The sequence below is a fragment of the Nyctereutes procyonoides genome, unplaced genomic scaffold (genome assembly GCF_905146905.1).
Source record: "Nyctereutes procyonoides isolate TBG_1078 unplaced genomic scaffold, NYPRO_anot_genome, whole genome shotgun sequence".
Taxonomy (NCBI): Eukaryota; Metazoa; Chordata; class Mammalia; order Carnivora; family Canidae; genus Nyctereutes; species Nyctereutes procyonoides.
Genome location: NW_026575151.1, coordinates 5,827,351 through 5,846,206, shown reverse-complemented (window position 1 = coordinate 5,846,206; position 18,856 = coordinate 5,827,351). Strand labels below are relative to the sequence as shown.

General features: G+C 40.4%; 1 protein-coding gene across 6 annotated transcripts in view; it reads left to right on the top strand.

Annotated features, from left to right (window-relative positions):
• The window catches only part of GPAT3 (glycerol-3-phosphate acyltransferase 3), a 61,137-nt gene extending 50,763 nt beyond the window's left edge, over positions 1-10,374 (top strand). For 5 of the 6 annotated variants that reach the window (XM_055313182.1, XM_055313183.1, XM_055313181.1 and 2 more), the window contains exons 9-13: positions 1,124-1,179; positions 1,733-1,818; positions 3,454-3,582; positions 4,285-4,364; positions 9,110-10,374. In XM_055313182.1, coding sequence (XP_055169157.1) covers positions 1,124-1,179; positions 1,733-1,818; positions 3,454-3,582; positions 4,285-4,364; positions 9,110-9,206 — 448 coding nt within the window. In that variant the 3' untranslated portion in view covers positions 9,207-10,374. Of the gene's footprint in view, positions 1-1,123; positions 1,180-1,732; positions 1,819-3,453; positions 3,633-4,284; positions 4,365-9,109 lie in introns of those variants that run through there. The other variant, XM_055313185.1, reaches the window with a different exon arrangement.
• The last annotated feature ends 8,482 nt before the right edge of the window (positions 10,375-18,856 follow it).

Sequence of the window (18,856 nt, the reverse complement as noted above, 5' to 3'; positions counted from 1 at the left end):
TTTTTTTAAAAAAAAGAAAGTTAAATAATTGGTAACTATTTGCTGAGTCAATAGATAGCTGATTGTTTGCTGGATGTCCATTATCACTTAAATCCATCTAGAGACAGATAGAGCTAATGTTCTTCATGGAACAGAAGGAACCCTCGGGGCTTGGGTTAGAGATGAGCTACCAGAAGCCTTTGTTGGGAAACAGCTTTTTGCCTGAGTCCGTTAACTGAAGGCCCTCTGTTGGTTATTGTTTTCAGAAACATGAAGGCAGGCCATGCTTTTAGTAGTAAAATGAAAAGTGCTTGTTGAAATCTGTTTAAAGTTAGTAAAACTGTGCCCCAGTTTGAGATTTTTTAGCATTGGGACACTGGCTGCTGTGAGGTCTCTATCTGAGCCTTACCAGCTTCTGGTAAGCAGTTGGAAATACAGGGCTGGCTGCAGGGAAGGCGGAACCTAAGCCCAGAAGAACTTCTGTCATTCTCAGCTTTATGGTGTCTGTGTCACAGGACAGCTGAACCCTACTCATTTAAGGAGTTTTTTTATACTTAACAGCCGTGAGGCAGACGGGTTCAGTAGTCAGTATTCCCATTTTTCAGATGACAAAATATAGGGCCATGGAGAAGGGCACAGACCTGAGGTGAGGGCATCAGAACCTTGTCTCATGACTACGTAGCATTCTTTCTTTCTTTTTTAGAAAATGTATTTATTTGAGAGAGAGAGAGAGAGAGAGAGAGAGAGAGAGAGAGAGAGAGAGCGCACAGGCGGCATCAGGGGCAAAGGGAGAAGCGACTCCCTGCTGAGGAGAGAGCCCAGTGCGGGGCTCCATCCCAGGACCTGGCATCATGACTTGAGCCGGAGGCAGACGCCTAACCGACTGAGCCACCCAGCCGCCCCTAGCATTCTTTCTTCAGAGTAGGCTGAAATCGCTTGCTTTGAAATGAGAGAAATTGAACTAGTACAGATAACTGTATGCTTTTTAGAAAAGGCCCAACCTGAGTTTATTTCCTTTACTTATTTTCCCCTCCTTATTGCTGTACCATTATATTTGTGCTAGTAGAGTGTCAGGAAGACCAAGGAGGATTCCCACCTCTACCTTTATAAAGGTAGCATTTTGACCCTTTATTTTACTTTACAGACTAAAAGAACACATTGCTGATAAGAAAAAACTACCCATACTAATCTTTCCTGAAGGTAAGAAGGGTGACTGCCTACCAAGCCTTCGTGGATAACAAGTGTATGAGGCATTAGATTGTTCTAGAATTGGCATTCGTAGTCCAGATCTCTGCTGTCCTGTAGGAAAGAGATGTTCTTCTTTGAGCCAGTAATCCCTTGCTTTCTTTTGACATTTGATGGAAGTCGTGGTGCCTTTTTCTTCCTTTTTTTTTTTTTTTGGAAGTCATGGTGACTTTTGATCTTAAATGTCATTTCTGGGTAATGAACTTGGACAAGTATTGCTCATAAATTTTTAAAGGTCGTTATTTTAAAATATTGAAATTGTCACCTGTTGTGCTCAAGTTATATTTTCTAGAGTATTTAGTAACAAAGTTAAAGTTTGTTATCAAACTTGCTTAGAGCTCTTGAATTACTTACTTAAGCAGGGATGGAACTGTTTCACAAAATGATATTCAACTATAATTTTGCTATGATTTGAATATTTTATATCAAAATAATTCCTTTTAAAAATCTGTTTAAAAAAAAGACTGCCTTCATAAATATTCACCACCTCTTTTCCACCCTGTTTCAGGGACTTGCATCAACAACACTTCAGTCATGATGTTTAAAAAGGGAAGCTTTGAAATTGGAGGGACCATACATCCAGTTGCAATTAAGGTAAAACAAATGATCTCCTGGCCCCCCAAAAGGGCAATGACTTGGTAACTTTGTTTTGGTATAACTTCAACCTTAAAATCTCTTAAGAATACAACCAGCACTGTGTACCCTTCCCCTTGCTCCAGCTTTATTGAAATATAATTGACATATATCAGGTAAATTTAACATATACCGTATGTTGACTTGATATACTTACATATTGCAAAATGATTACTACTGTAGTTTTAGCAAACACCTCCATCACATCACACAATTCCTATTTCTTTTTTATGATGAGAACATTTCAGATCTATTCTTTTAGCAGCTTTCAAGTATATAATACAGTATTACTATCTATAGTCACCATGTTGTGCATTAGGTCCTCAGAACTTACTTATCTCAGAACTGAAAGTTTGTAGTCTTTGACCAGCATCTCCCCAATTCCTCCACTGTGCCCTCTCTCCTCCTCAGCCCCTGGAAACCATAATCCTAGTCTCTGTTTCTATCAGTTCAGCTTTTTTTAGATTCTGTGTATAAGTAATACTATCTAGTACTGATCTTTGTCTGTCTGACTTACGCTACTTAGCAAAATGCTTTCAAGGTCCATCTATGTTGTCACAGGTGTTAGGATTCCTTCTTTCTCACGGCTAAATAATATTCCACTCTCAATATATACCACATCTCTTTTTGCCTGTTCATCTGTTGACAGACACTTAGGTTGTTTCCAAATCTTGGCTCTTGTGAATAATATGCTGCAATGAACTTGAGGGTACAGTTATCTATTTAAGATCTTGTTTTCATTTCCATTGGGTATATTCCTGAAAGCAGGATTGCTGGATCATAGGGTAGTTCCGTTTTTTATTTTTTTGGAGACTCTCTCATACTATTTTCTCTAGTAACTGTATTGATATATATCCGTACCAATAGTGCATCAGGGCATATGTTTTTTTCCTTTTTAAAATCTGTTTTACATACTGGGATTCTGCATTAGATGTAACTTAAAGAAAATGATTTGTAATTTGTTGCTAAACCAGAATGTTTAGAAACCACAACTTTAGTTAAACTTGCTCAGTTTGTAAACTGAATCTTGGAGATGTTATGTAATTTGCCTTACAGTCACACAGTTAGTTGGTGGAAAAATTGTGATGTCATTATATTAAAGTTATTTAGCCAACCAACATATTCAAGAGACCTATTGTGTAATAGGATCTTCCTCAAGGCATTTGTGTACTCTTTACTCAGATTCACCGACTGTTTACATTTTGCCCTATTTGCTTGATCATTCTCTCTCTCTGGATATGTTTACAAATAGGAACCAGGGGACTGTCTGCCAGGCATTGTATTAAGTGCCAAGGACACAGTAATAGTCAAAATAGTTACTGTGACTACTTTCACTCACCTTCAAGGGAGACAGATATTTAAGACTCATGTGGATAACTCTCTTACTATAGCACTCTGGGACTCAGGTCAGAGAAGTTAGTGGGCCTGGTTTACTTTTTTTTTTTTTTTTAACTCATTTCTATCAAGCAAAGTCGTTTCTCTTTCTCTTGGGGTCTGATAAAGATGTTTAGCTTGTCACCTTGGAAACACTGACATGGATAAAAGAAGCCACCACTTAGTTCATAACTGGGATGTATTTTCTTTTCTTTTTCTCAGTATAATCCTCAGTTTGGGGATGCATTTTGGAACAGTAGTAAATACAACATGGTGAGCTACCTGCTTCGAATGATGACCAGCTGGGCAATCGTCTGTGACGTGTGGTACATGCCCCCCATGACCAGAGAGGTATCCATAGATAACAACTAGTCTTTGGTGCTTTATCCAGTCAGATCAAGGCAAGAAAACTTTTACCTGAAATCCTGGGTGCCTTCCTTTTTCACATTAGCTAGAGCTGGACTTGCTTTTTTAGCAAATGAGTCATTAAAAAAAAGTATTTAACTTTCCTAAATCAGGCTATTTTATATTCAGGGACTCTTTTCCATAATAGTTTTTATAATTGCTATTGGTTTAGTGAATCTACAGATATTACGGAATGTGATGTGTTGGATAAGACTAATAAAGATCATAATAAATATATACACAAGATACAAAATCAAACAATACAGCACTTCATTTTCTTGATAGAACAAATGATATTTGCTATGATTGAGAATAGAACTGAGCTAAAATATGAATCTTACTTTTTTTTTTTTAAGAGAGAGACAGAAAGAGCAAGAAAGCATGCGCATGTTGTGGGGAGCAGAGGGAGAGGGAGAGAGAATCGTAAGCAGGCTTCATGCCCAGTGCAGAGCCCCATGTATGGCTCAGTCTCAAGGCCCTGAGATCTTGACCTGAGCTGAAATCAAGAGTTGGATGCTTAACCAACTGAGTCACCCAGGTGCCCCTGAATCTTACATTCTAAAGCAAATCTAAATGACTCTGAGAGCTTTTAAGAGTTATTTGAAAGCTCTGTTCTCAGGAAGTACTTGTAATTTCCTTTTTCCCCAGGAAGGAGAAGATGCCGTCCAGTTTGCCAACAGGGTTAAGTCTGCTATTGCTGTGCAAGGAGGATTGACTGAGCTTCCCTGGTAAGGCAGTTTACAGAAGTACTATCTTTTTTTTTTTTTTTTTTTTTTTTAGTGACAAAAATCTATTTTAATAATGTCATTGATTGTGGTAGTCAACCAGAGGTGTAGCTGAAAACGACAGTGGTTTACATAGAATAACAACAGCTTAAATCCGGTCGAAGTTTAGCCCTCTTCCTTAAACGTGGGTGGTGAAGGCTGGTATAATAGGTCATTCCATATGCTTCCGTCCTCAGTGTGCTTCCCCTCGAGGGTTCAGGATGGTGGCTTCAGTGCTGCTCCACACCTATAGAAAATGGCCAGCAGGAAAGAATTAAAACAAGGACACACCTGTCTCTTTGTGAGCACAAGGTAGAAGTTGGACATGCCACTTCTATGTCTACCCACCGGCTAGACCTCAAGTTATGCGATAACAGCTGCACAGAAGGCTGGCGAATGCTGTCTTTGCTCTGGATAGCCATATATCTAGCTAAAACTCAGATACTAAAGAAGAAAATGAGAAAAGATATTTGGTGGGGAATGGAGCCTAGGAGCAAGGGGCAACTTATAGGCTTGTTCATATTTTATGCTAGCTGTAACTATATATACATATAGTTACAGCTAGCATATATATATATATATATTAAAGATTTTATTTAATTTATTTATGAGAGACACATAGAGAGAGGCAGAGACATAGGCACAGGGAGAAGCAGGCTCCCTGCAGGGGGTCCGATGCAGGACTCTATCCCAGAATCCTGGGATCATCATCTGAGCTGGAAGGCAGATGCTCAACCACTGAGCCACCCAGGTGCCCCTAGCTGTAAATATATTAAAGAAAACTTAAAAATGTGAAAGGAAATAAGTGAGATATTTTAGTGATGGAAACTTTGGATTTAAATTTTGTTTGTTTGAGGGTGGTGGAATGTAGGGGAGTGTCTTAGTCTGCTTGGGCTACCATAACAAACTACCACAGATTGGGTGGCTTATACAACAGAAATCCGCTCATGGTTCTGAAGGCTGGAAGTCTGAGATCAGGGTACCAGCAAGGTCAGTTTCTGGTCAGAGCTCTCTATCCCTTTTGGCTGGCAAATGGCCACCTTCTTGCCTTTGTGTGAGCATGGAGAGAGAGGGAGAGAAGAGAGCAGGCTCACAGGTGTCTCTTCTTTTAGGGGCACTAATTCTACCTTGAGGATTAGTGACCACCCTTATGACCTCATCGAAACCTAATTACTTCCTAAGGTCCCATCACCAGGTACCATCATATTGGGGGTTAGGGCTTTAATATATGAATTTGAGGAGGAGATGCACAAACATTTAGCCTTTATCAGTGAGGGTTAACTGTACCTACATTATCATGGGAGATTAAGTTTTCACACACACAGACATTATGCTAGCAAGTTTACATAAAACAGTTCATACTTCAAATCCTTTAAGTTAATAAAGTCCCTCTGTTTATCTTTTATCTTTTTTTGGTGTTTGAAAATGCTTTGCATAAAAAGTTCACTGGAGGCAATTATAACAGTGTTCTAGGATTAGGATTTGGCTGAGTCAGGCTGTCAGCCTGTTAAACCAAGAACTTTTGAACCTGCAGTGGGATCTTGGACCTCTCAGCAATGAAGCCTCTGGAATAAGGACTGGTTGTCTTTTTATACTCCTTTATGCAAGGGTGGAGAATGGAGAATGCCTCTAGAATATTTTATCCATCTATATATCTTTTTTTTAAAAAAAATTTTATTTATTTATTTGAGAGAGAGAGAGAGAGACACAGCAAGAACACAAGCAGGTTGAGGAGCAAAGGGAGAAGCAGACTCCCCACAGAGCAGGGAGCCCAATGCAGGACTCGATTCCAGGACCCCGGGAGCATGACCTGAGCCAAAGGCAGACACTTAACTGACTGAGCCACCCAGGCGCCCCTATCCATTCATATATCTTGAGTACAACCAATTTCACCCAAGAAAGTTTTCTGGCATCTGTTATGCTAATTAGGAAGCCACTAATTTCTCTAGTGAAAACCCATTTCTAAAATTAATTATATGAGTTAGCAAAGTTTGGGAAGTTGATGGAAGGCAGACACAGCTGAAGCCTTGGAGTGTCACCTTTAGATGGTGGCCTTCTAATTAAATGCCTGGCTGACCATCCCTGGAGTATGAGTTCTTGACTTAGTGCCACTTGACTGGCTCTTAGGGCAGTAGTAAGGTCAGGATAGGTTAAAACTAACATTTGTATCACACTTCCTAACTTGAAATATGTGAAGCTAAATTATAGACATCATAGCATCGTGATATGACAGGTATACACGAGTCCCAGTTTATAAATGCCCTAGTGATCCAAGTTCATTCTGGATCTGGCTCCTGCTTTCTTGCTCATTGTTTTAATTTCTTTACCTTGCTTTCTCTCACCTGATATCTCAGCTCTGCTCCTGAGCCAAAGCCATATGAAAATCTTGGAGCTTTGGATCAGTAGCCTCAGACACCAAAGAAAGGAAGAAATCCTTGAAAGATTAACAGAGAAGTCAGCCACAGGACAGATCCCAATCATTATTGGCTTAAACAGAATCTCAGAAATGATCCTTACGGGGCAGCTGGGTGGCTCAGTCGGTTGAGCAGTTGAGTGCCTCCCATTAGCTCAGATCATGATCCCAGAGTCCTGGCACTGGGCTCCCTGCTCTGCAGGAACTCTGCTTCCCCTTAGCTCTCCCCTCACCCCCTGCCTCTGCCTGCTTGTGCTCTTTTCTCTCTCTCAAATAAATAATAAATAAATCAATAAATAAAGTCCTTTAAAAAAAGAAATGATCCTCAGAATTTTTCAATTCCCTTTTATAGGGCCATAAGCAATTTTTTAAATAAACGATTAGTTTTAATTACCCAGCCTCTTCTAAAAAAAAAAAAAAGGACTCACTGTCTTCTTTCCAGGTCTAGCTATCATTCACACACTGGGTATGAATGAACGTTTCTACACTGTTTTTTTCCTAGATTAAATGGGAAATCAATTGTATCATAAACAGGCTTTAATATATGGCTGCTGGCCTCCTTAGGAACTCAGATCTCTGCCATTGCAAAGGGGAATTGGTTAAAACTTTAAAGTCTCTGGAGGGGACAAATCACAGTTGGGGTGCTCAGAGCAGTCCACGTTTTCTGAGTGCTTAGGAGAGCTGCATCAAAATAATATCAGGATGCTCAAGGGCAAGTGTCGCTAACTTTTTTTGTCAGTTTTGCCCTGCACCTTAGGAAAGAATGGCCTTTCTTCTGCCTCTCTCTCACTTAGTTCTTATTAATCAGAATTCACACAAATGCTGTGAAGAGTTAGTGGCAGCTCATTTGGATAAAGGAGGCTTTGGGGGACACTGCTGGGGAGCTAACAACAATTTATAGCCTTGTTTCAAGGAAATTTCCTACAGCTGAGCCTCTGGAAGACGTGTGGACCACAGGCTATTTTAAGTTGAGAGCTTACTGATGGGCTCTGTCTTGGACTTGCCTCCAGAGGCCAGAACTTTGCAGTGGTTCAGACAGGCGTCTGTTTGTAGGTCAAGTTCTGTCTGCCTTCATGGCATTGAGTTCACGGGCTAACCTATGATCCATTCATCATCATCAGAGAGCACTTGGTAAACATGTGTGCTTCACTGGGTTAAAATTAAACAGGCACAGTATAAAGTAAGCAAGTTCACTGTTCATGCTCTCCTAGGAGTTAAAATAAAAAACGATAGAGTAGGAAAGAAATTGTGGCTCCTTAGAATCTAGTCTCCTCCCAGAGCTTCCAGTTTGTTATTTCTTCATGTTGTCCAAAGAAGGAAAGGCATGAAGAGTCTTTATAGCCCAGGCAGCTCTGTGTTTTCACCACCCTGGAGAGAGTTCAAAGATTCCCAGGCTCTGAATGAAGGAATGCTGCTGACATAGGCACTAACTACTGGTTAATTGCAATTTACGATTTTGTTGTTTGTTTTAATTCTGAGTCTGTTTTGGGATATGGAAGATTATAATTACTTGAAATATATAGTGCTTTGAATGAAAATACAACTTAGTGGACATAGGATTAAATTTGAATAATGATTACCCTATCTATCCTTAAGTAATTTACCCATACATATACAGTACCCTCAGCATTACTTGTGTGTATGTATTTTAAATGTTCTGGATTGTTTTCTAGTAAGACATAGGTTGATTAGATGAAAGAAAATAATACTTTGCTTTTCCTGGGGAAAAGGATAGGCAAACAATTCTAGTTTTAATATAAAGTCCATTGAATATTGAACATTGAATATAGTAATCCTAACTTCTAAAAAGAAACTGAGTGGAAGGAGATATTATGCTATATTTTATTTTATTAACTAATTAATTAATTTAACTTATTTTTTTTTTTTTTGAGAGAAAGAGAGCATGAGCCGAGGGGTGGGGGTAGGGGCAGAGTGAGAGAGATAATCTCAAGCAGACTCCATGCCCAGTGCAGAGCCTGAAGCCAGGTTCCATCATGACCTGAGCCAAAATAAAGAGTCATTTGCTTAACCAGCTGAGCCATCCAGATGCCCCTGATTTTTTCATTCCATATTTTAATCAGGGTCAGAGAGATTCTTCCTTCCCCAAAGTAATACACATTTGGTGAGTGGTAGACCAGAGACAGAAATCTTGGTCTTTCTGCTTTTAAATGCAATGTTCTTTGCCCAGTTGCTGACCAAGTTGAGTGTTGTGGCACCCCTGCAGGGTGTGTTAACAGCGAATGCTTTTAAATCCTTGTTGGGAAAATCTTTTATTTATTTGCCTTCTTATTCCCAGGGATGGAGGGCTGAAGAGAGCAAAGGTGAAGGATACCTTTAAAGAAGAGCAGCAGAAGAATTACAGCAAGATGATTGTAGGCAATGGATCTCTTTGAATTGGACTGAAAGCTACCCTGGTGATAAAATCTGGCTTCCAGGAACTAGGCCCTAAAAATGGAATGTGTTGGGGTTTTTTGGTGGGGGAGTGGACTATTGTTTTGTAAACTGTTTTGTTGTTGATCTTTTCTACAGGATGGATCGTCTCTACTTCTTTATGCCAGAGGCAGAACCCATCACGGGCCCTTTTTTGGCTTTTGTTGTTATAGCATTAGCTTCCTGAATTGTAAGGTAGTTTACTGAGTTTAAACAGATTCTGCCTTTTGTAAAATGATGATGTCATTGTTGATTGAATGAAATACTTATGAGGGGGTGGAAAGTTCTTCTACAACACATTTGGAACTCACTGTGTTTAGGACTTTGTTGATATGGTAATTCTCAAAAAACCCCAGGCTCTTTTCATGATTAACTTTCTCACTGCTCCCTCTCCCCCTTCAATCACTTAAACAGCAGGATTAAGCATCTGTTCAAGGTTACCACTGCACTTATGCTCTACCGCAAGGTCGGGGCGGGGGACATGAAGGATGGTATTTAGGAGAAAAGAAGGAATTTGTGGCCACTTGATCTGAAAGTTGAAAGCAAGTATAAATATTTTTTTTTACTAGTGTGTTAGAAGAGAACTACTATTTGGTAAACTTTACCAAAGAAAAGTGAGTGCAGGTTTCTGTGTGTGTGCACTTTTATGTAGGCGAATTTTGAATGAACACTCTAGCTGGCAATTGGTGATAAAGTTTTAAGTTTTCCTTGTTTGTACACTAAAGATTTATATCCAGTGCCTCTCCTATCTACTGATTTGATTTTGTACTGAAACGTATTTTCAAACAGGAGAGCCTTTAACAACAACAAAAAAAATCACAGTGTCTTCAGCGGGAGTATGAATGAGCCAGGTGTGTGTGCTGCCCCTCACCCTCCACCCCTTTGAGGTTTATTTCAGAATGTCCCCAGTTTCTTAAACAGAAAAATAAGTGGTAAAATTACCTTTTGGAAACTGAGCCTTAAATTTTTTAAAGGGAGAAATAAGTGTTTCCCAACTCACACAGCATAAGCAATGTTTGATAGCAATATAACGCCATATTAAACTCTGAGAGTGTTATATCTCTTCTGGTAACCATGTACAAAATGTGAAACTGTCTTACCGTGAATATAAATAAATTCTATATTTCTAAATATGTGTTACATTATTTTCCCTCTCCTCTCCCCTGTTCTAGTTTGGGGTAAGTTAAATTCGTTCTTTTTATAAACAAGGATTGTTTGTTTTTCATATCAATGGCATAGTTAGATTTTATTGGACTGGAATGTCTGGGAAATGAGAACATGAACGGCTAGTTTTGTTTTTTGTTTTTTTTTTTTTTCTTTCTCTTTTTTTCAGCCTAATTATCTATCTGGACTCTGACCCTGGGACTCTACCCTGAGCAAGTCATAGACTTCACTTAATTTGTAGGTGAACTCAAGCAACTATCTTTTAATTGACTATGGTATGTCCAGCATAGCGCTATCAGTTATATTCTTATCGAACTGGATGGGTTTGGTTCCAAAGGAACATTTGCAAACAGGTTACCCTACTAGTCAGCTACTCTTCTGTTCTTACCCTCCCCCCATCCTTTTCCCCTTTGTTCTTACCCTTTGATTCTTTACTTTGATTTTTTTTATTTTTTATTTTTAAGTAATTTCTACACTCAAGGCGGGTGAACCTACCACCCTGAGATCAAGAATCACATGCTCTACTGACAGGCAGCCCGGGGGCCCTGGTTTTTCCCTTTGATCTTGACTGAAAATCACCTAATCCATATATGTATGTTGGGGTGACTCTTTGTCTTGTTTTTTTTTTTCTCAGAGCAGTCCTTTTTCCCTTTTACTTTCCATGTCCAATATAATTTAAATTAATGAAGCCATTCTATTAATTAGCCCAGTTCTCAAAAAACCTGATAGAACAATTAACAGCTGTTTTGTTTGGACACCAATAAGATGTATCTTTCTAAGAGCACTGTTAAAACAATAATGCTATCACGTATTCATTAGAAAATCTAATTCTATCTCAATAAGAACTTTTGTAGGTCTTTGATTTATACAACTAGCTTTTAAGTTGTTTGGGGAATTGCCATGCTGCTGCAAACTTGTTTTTAGAAAGCAAATATTGCTCAGATTTAGCATATGTTCCCTAGAATTCCTGTTTTTGCATTTGCCTTCCCTAATATTGTTTTAATTCTTTTATTATTATTTTTTAAAGATTTGATTTATTTATTCATGAGAGACACAGAAAAAGAGAGGCAGACATAGGCAGAGTGAGAAGCAGGCTATCTGCAGAGAGCCCAATGTGGGACTTGATCCCAGGACCCTGGGGTCAGGACCTGAGTCAAAAGCATACCCTTAACCACTGTATTGTGCCCAAGATCGGGAATCCGAGAAACCACCGAGGAGCCACACGGACGCAAACACACGAGGGTTTATTTACAAGCTCGAGCTTGGGTCCAAGTGTACCTGACACAGTGGAGCAGGGACTCCAAGACTAAGAGGCGTAGCAGTGTTATAGGGGCCAGTGGCCAATGAGATTGTAACATACGCAGAAAGTTGCACAGTCATGTCGGTCCACACGCAGGTGGCCAACTGAATTACGATTCACCTTATAGTGACCATTTGAACTAGCCCATTATTCTGGTTAGAATTGGTGCGCAGGTTTGGCGGGCAAAAGAGGCGTTTTCATTCCTTGGCAGTTAAAGGTCAGAGGTCCCGCATTCCTATGTGTGCTGGTTTCTGATAAGGGTGTGCTTAATAGCTAAACTAGGGTGAGGGAGTGCCTTAAGCAATAGGCAGGTCGTGTGGGGGGTTTTACATGGGATGGCGGGTGTAGCACAAAATGGAGTTAGTCCTGCTCTGCTTGTCCAGGGGTAGGGGATTTTTGTTAGATTTCCTGGGTCCCACACACTGAACCACCCAGGTGTCCCCCTAATATTGTTTTACAATGACTTTAGAAATCTCTGTCCAGAGTTTAGTCTTCTAAACTTCTGAGTCTTCTGTAATTATAATGGGATACCAAGGATTGGCAGAATTTGGGGAGAAAAATCCCATTAGATAAGACCTTTCATCTAGCCCTTGCACAGATTCATTCATTGAGCCTCAAGGTTGCCTTTCTAAATTCCAACTCTTCCTGGCCATATTTACAGACACAGGGTTCTAGGAATGCCAAGATTTTCTGAAATGTCCTGGCACATCTTAGGATTGGATGAGCAACTGTGGTAAGAAGCAGTAAATATACTCAAAGCATGGGAAGTAGTCCTGGATCATAGTCCGGTGCAAAAAACAGTCTTGAGGGAAGTTTTCCTGGATTAGCAGACTTTCCAAGGCATATGTATCTTTGCGTTGGTGGTTTGCCATCATCCCTTCCATGCTTATGTTGCACTTTGGGCATTCTGTTGCTAACTTAAGAGCTCTTCATTTGTCATGACTACAGATAATGTTCTGTGGGCACGAGGACTGCCTTTTGGCCAGAGTTGCTCTCAGCCGTTGTCTCTGAGATGTGGCTTTCTGCCAGGCCTGAGGAGGATGTGATGGGAGGTGGGTTGAAGCTGGCATTTTGGGTTGGTTCGGAAAACTAGGGCCTGCTAAAAATCTTGAAAAAAGCTGTGGGCTTGCTTTATTTAATACTAGTTTCTAATGGATTAATGCTAGTAGTATTTGATGTTATTTTTTGGAATACTGGTTAGATTGATGAGATAGAGAGTCACAAAGATGTTTTCTAATTGTGACTCTAGCACTCACAGGCTTTACAGCCTTTGACAATTTTCTGATTCTCAGTTATCTAATTCTTCTTCTTTTTTTTTTTAATTTATTTATTCATGAGAGACACACAGACACAAGAGCACAGAGAGAGAGAGAGAGAGAGGCAGAGACACAGGCAGAGGGAGAAGCAGGCTCCATGCAGGGAGCCCGATTTGGGACTCAATCCTGGGACTCCAGGATCACGCCCTGGGCCTAAGGCAGATGCTCAACCGCTGAGCCACCCAGGCGTCCTGACTTTTAAATTTTTTTAAAAAAAGATTTTATTTATTTATTTGAGACAGAGAAAGTAAAATGAGTGAGAGACAGAGCATGAGCTGGGGGGAGAGGCAGAGGGAGAAGCAGATTCCCTGCTGAGCAGGGATCCTGATGCTGCAGGACTCCATCCCAGGACCCTAAGATCATGACCTGAGTGGAAGGCAGAAACTTAACTGTTGTGCCCAAAATTACGTATCCGAGAAACCACCAAGGCAAACACAGGAGGGTTTATTTACAAGCTTGAGCTTGGGTCCAAGTATACCCGACATAGCGGATCAGGGATTTGGACCCTGAGATGAGTTCCAGCTTAGTTTTATGGGCTGGTCTAGGGGACCTCCAGAAGGGGTGGAGGAATTTCTCAAGTTCTGTTCTCTTTCTGATATGGGACTTTCTGCCACTTGCTTGAGCTCTGTTCTCATTCTAATATGGGGCTTTCTAGGGCGTTAAGCTGTAAACTGTTTTTTTTTCCTGTATGAAGCAAGGTAAATTTCAGGTCTTATTCACAGGGGCCTGGGATGGCTGTACTTGTGCTAATGCTGAACCTAAAGTGGAATGGTCTTAATTTTCTCGGCCTCCACATAACCAACTGAACCACCCAAGTGCTTGATATTTTTATTTTAATTTTTAAATTTCTCATTTCTATGAGTTATATTTGGCTTTTTCAAATGTACTTACTCTTGAATAACTTTTAAAGCATCTGATGCTTATTGATTTTATATTTTTTCCAATAATTCCAAAATCTTACATCTTTTGAGGGTATAAGTCCCCCCCCCCCGCCCGTTGTTTCTCATTAATGGAGCTTTATTTCTTTGTGTGTTTAGAGATATTTCACGATGATTTGTCATTTTCTATGGATTTTTTTTATCTTCCATTAGGCCTCTAGAACAGGAATCAGCCAATTGTAGCCTATAGGCTAAATCCTGCCCTCTGCCTGTTTTTGTAAATAAGATTTTATTGTAAGCCAGCCACACCTATTTATTTATACATTGTCTGTGTTTGTTTCTGCATTATAACAGCAGGGTCAAGTAGTTGCAATAGTGATTGAATGGCCCACAAAGCTTAAAATATTTGCTCTCTGGTCCTTCACCCAAAATAGTTTGCCTACCCCTGCTCTAGGGTATTATCAATCTGGGACCACTTTAAACTAAATTATTGACTTGAGGTTTATTGAACCATGTAAACAGTCAGAATTTAGCCTGTAAACCCAAATGAGAACCATTTTGTGGTTTTTGAATTCTCTGTATAATGTTTTTGAAACTCATCCATATTGTTGTGTTTATAAGCAGTTCGTTCCTGTTAATTGCCAAGTCGTTTAAAATCCTTTAGGGAAAATTATTTTTCCCTTTCACTTAGCACTAAGGATTGACAAAGACAGTCTCCCTGGCTGGCATCTGGGAGTGGGGGATGGGTGATTTCTACTTTCTTCTTCCTTAAAGGATGCACCCCTTTGAGATCAAGCTTCAAGGGAAGGGTCTCTGGTTGGAGGTTAGTGGTCTCACCTTGGGCAGGCCTTCAATTTTGTCTCTCATTCCTTAGGCCCCTGATGCTATGGAAACCACTGCTCCAGTTTGTTTGTTTTAGCCAATGCCCACAATGTGGAAGCCAGCAGGGGCCTCTGTGCTCTGCTGCTGTCTCTGGTTAACTCATCTGTCTCTGTCTTTGGCCTGAGTAGTCATAACCTTCTTGCTAGTTTCAGAAAGCATTCAAAATAATTTTCTTTTATCAGATAAAAAGAGGGTGGGTTATATGCTCATAGACATAAAAACTTAAGAAAGCAACAACTCTAAAAAAAAAGTTTCTCTGAGCCATTATTTTATTTTTTTAAAGATTTTATTTATTTGAGAGAGAGTGAGACAGAGCACGAATAGGGGGAGGGGCAGAGGGAGAAGCAGACTCGCTGCTGAGCAGAGAGCCCTTTGTGGGGCTTGATCCCAGGACCCTGGGATCATAACCTGAGCCAAAGGCAGACAATCGACTGAGCCACCCAGGCACCCCTGAGCCATTATTTTAATATAAAGAGCTAAACTTTTTTCTTCAGAATTATAACTTTTAATTTGTAAATTAAATACTATGATGAAGGTACACAGGAAGATACTGACCAACACTGGAAAAGCTGTTCAATCTTTGGTGTCTGGAGAGAGTAAGTAACCTAATGGCATGCAAGCAGCTGAAAGCAGCTGCAGGCTCAGGGGCATTCTCTGCTTTGTGATAAGTGGCAAATTCTCTTGATGCCCAGGTTATACCCTGGGTGGAGGTCCTGTCAAGGCCTTTTATGGCACATCATGGGGGTCAAACATCCCTGTGATGGGCGCTCCTTTGCTGTTAATAGGAAGCATAGAGCAATTTTGGCTACTTGTTGGCCTCTTGGCTCTATATCTGGAAAAGATGCCCAGGATAGCTTTGAAAGTAGAGCATGTATCCTATCTTGGTGAACTAAAATATTTTAGATCCCTTTGAGACCCCCACACTATGATTAAAGAGTGAGAGGTGTCAGGAAGAGTGGGACCAAAGAGTCAGTCTCCTCTCAAGGTTGAATATGATATGTATTTCTTTTGAAAATAAGTGAATTTAATTTTTTTGGAAAAGCTTTGAAAATCCTGTCCTTGACTTGGTTAAGATACATCCTTGCCAGTTACAAAAATCAATTGGGAATCATAGGTTAGAGTTGGGAAAGCTCTCAATTACCGTTTCTCTGGCTTTATAAAGTAAAATGCAGATATTTGGTGCCTGCAGAGTCCATCACTGTTCTGGGCCAGGGGACACAGCAATGACAGAGAAAGACAAATCGCTGGGTTCATAGAAATCTACTGAAGCAGATGGAAAATTCTAAAAAATCAAGAAACAAATGATGGACAAAACCATCACAATGAATTCATAGTGGCCTTTACTTTTTTTCAGATAAGCCTGGGATAGTAAACGCCTAAACATTCCTTAGAGTTTACGGCAAGTATACTACAGTTACACAGTGTCGATGGAATCATGCTCTGTGATTGGAAGAAGGTAGTGAACCTAAGCTCTGTGGAGCACATACCTACAATGCTTATGGCTGAATCGACTGAGCATTTGACCTTGGTTAAGGCTTGTTTATCACAGCCATCTTTTGATGCAGCAGGCCTGACGTCTAGCTGTTGCTAAATCAGGCACAAGTGAAAGAGTACCAAGTTACCTAACTGGAAGGAATTTTCATTGCTAGTTGTTTGTGAGGCGGGTTCTCAAACTGTTCCTGAAGAGCTAGAATTTTGCTCAGGATGAGGCAGGGGAATGGCTTCGAAACCCTGTTTTATCCAGTAGGTTCTACAGTAATTTAGTTCACCAAAGGAGTGACAAATGAGATACCATAGCTTCAGCTGATATATTCCTTGGTTTAATACCTCTTTTTGGAAAATGCTTCTAATAGTGATTTTGCATAGATATTTGACACATATTTGATGAAATGCAGATAATGGCGGATTCTGTTAGTCCTGAGGCTCTACACTGTCCAAGACAGGAATCTGCATTACAGAAGCTTAGAACCCCGAAGTAGAGACAGGACCACTAAGCAAAAGAGGAAGCACAAGGCCTATGGGGTTTGTTTTGTTTTGTCTTTTTGTCTGTCCCAGGAGGAATGTGCTGTGGGAGTCTGGAGAAGTGATTGATGCTGGGGATGGAGATGTGTGGGAGGGAAGACATTGAGCAAGCTGTGGAGGATGAATAAGTGCTTTCTGGGGAAATTAGGGAAAACGCAGGTGAATGGATTCCTTGTTCTGTACATAGACCACACCTCCCCCGCCCTGGCCCAAACAAAACAAAAACCTGAATAGGAGAGAGATGCTTATAATCACAGAACTGTTTACCTCTGAAATGTCCCCCTTTTGTTTTTGCAGAGCCATTTTTCTACCTCTACTACCCGAACCCAAGCCAACATTGTCCCTCACCTGGGCCACAGTAAGAATCTTGCAACTGATCTCCCTGCCTCTGTTCTTGGCTCCAAAATTGTCTCTTTGGTCAAAAGCCACTAGTGTGAACATTTTAAGTTGTAACTGAATCATGTCACTCCCACATTCAAAACTCTCTGATGGTTTCCCATCACACTGAGAATAAAATCTAGAATCCTCTTCTGACCTCCAAGGCCTTGCTATGGAAGATCTGGTCACTGGTCACCCCCTCAGACCGATTTCTGAGATTCTTTCCTTTGTTCAACTTCTTACCACACTCTGGCCTTTTTGTTCTTTTTTGAAGCCAACAAGAATATTCATGCCTCAGGGTCTGGACACTTCTTATTTAAGCTTAGGATGTTCTTCTCCCAGAAGTCTGCAAAGCTCCTTTCTATTTCATTTATCTGCTCAAATATCCCCTCCCGGCATTGCCATCCTACTGGGTGTGTAGCAGTCCTTACCACTCCCGATCCTCTGACCCTGCTTTTCTTTCTTTCTTTTTTCTCTTTCCATTAGCACTTATTTCCAAACATTATGTATTCATTTTATGCATTCTCCACTACACAGTAAGCCTAATGTTTGCTAAAAGAGTGGGTAAATCAGTGATCATTTCTCAATCTCTCCCTGACTTTCATGACCTTGGCGACTTGGAAAACGACAGGCTGGTTATTTTTAGTATATCCTCTAATGCGGGTGGGTTTTTCATGACTAGATCCATGTTATGCATCTTTGGCAGGAGTAACAAGAAGTGATATGCTGTAGCCTTTTCGTGGCATCCTATCAGGTCATTCACTCACTGCTCTGCATCACCCTGCATGGACTCTGACACCTGCTCTGGTCCACCCTGGCTTTCCGACTACCTTGCTGAGGCCCACCTGACTCTGCCCTGCTTCTAGCTTTAGGCCTGAATTGTTCAGGAGAAAAAGAGAAAGGAGAAGCATGTTTACTTGTTTGTTTTGATTCATGGTTGCAGAGTGTATCTTTTTCCAACCCTTGTTTTCAGTCTTACATATTTCTTTACACATAGACAAGTATTTAAGACAGTTTTAAGACATTGACTCTTCTAGTAACGAGGTCACTTTCCTGGATGGATTTTAATTTGGCTTTAATAAACAAAGAATATGAAAATGCTTTAGGCTTATGCTTTCAAGTTTCATTTTGAAAGCTGAGGTGTGATATTACTGTTGTAGGATTTCTCTGCCTCCAAAGGCCATGGTTCTTGTCATAACACTTTGAAGAATGAAGGGGTAGGCCAAAGAGTGGTGGGCAGCAAAGCAAAGTTTATTGAGTGATAGTATAAAGCAGCCAGAGAGGGAGGGGCCCCAAGAAGGTTGCCCTCAGAATTCTTAAGTTTAGTGGTTTTTGTGAGCTCCTTTGTGGAACGATCTTCTCCAACTAGGGTGGGCTGAGTCACACTAGTCAGGACTTCAGTCACGTATCTGTCTACCTATTAGGTTAATGTCAACATGCTGATGGTCTTTTTCCTGACATCTGGGGACTTATGTCTTAACTGTCCCTTGCCTGTGATAGTGACAAATGCTTTGTGGTTATTTGCCTTGTTTTGGGACATTTTACAGAAGTCATTTCTGCAAAGGCTGAGAAGCAAAATGCTAGTGCAGTCTTATCTAAGCTGCAAAGCAGTATATTAGTGTGGTTTTATTTTATCTGTCTTGACTCCGTATTTTCTTGTTGGGGACCCTGGT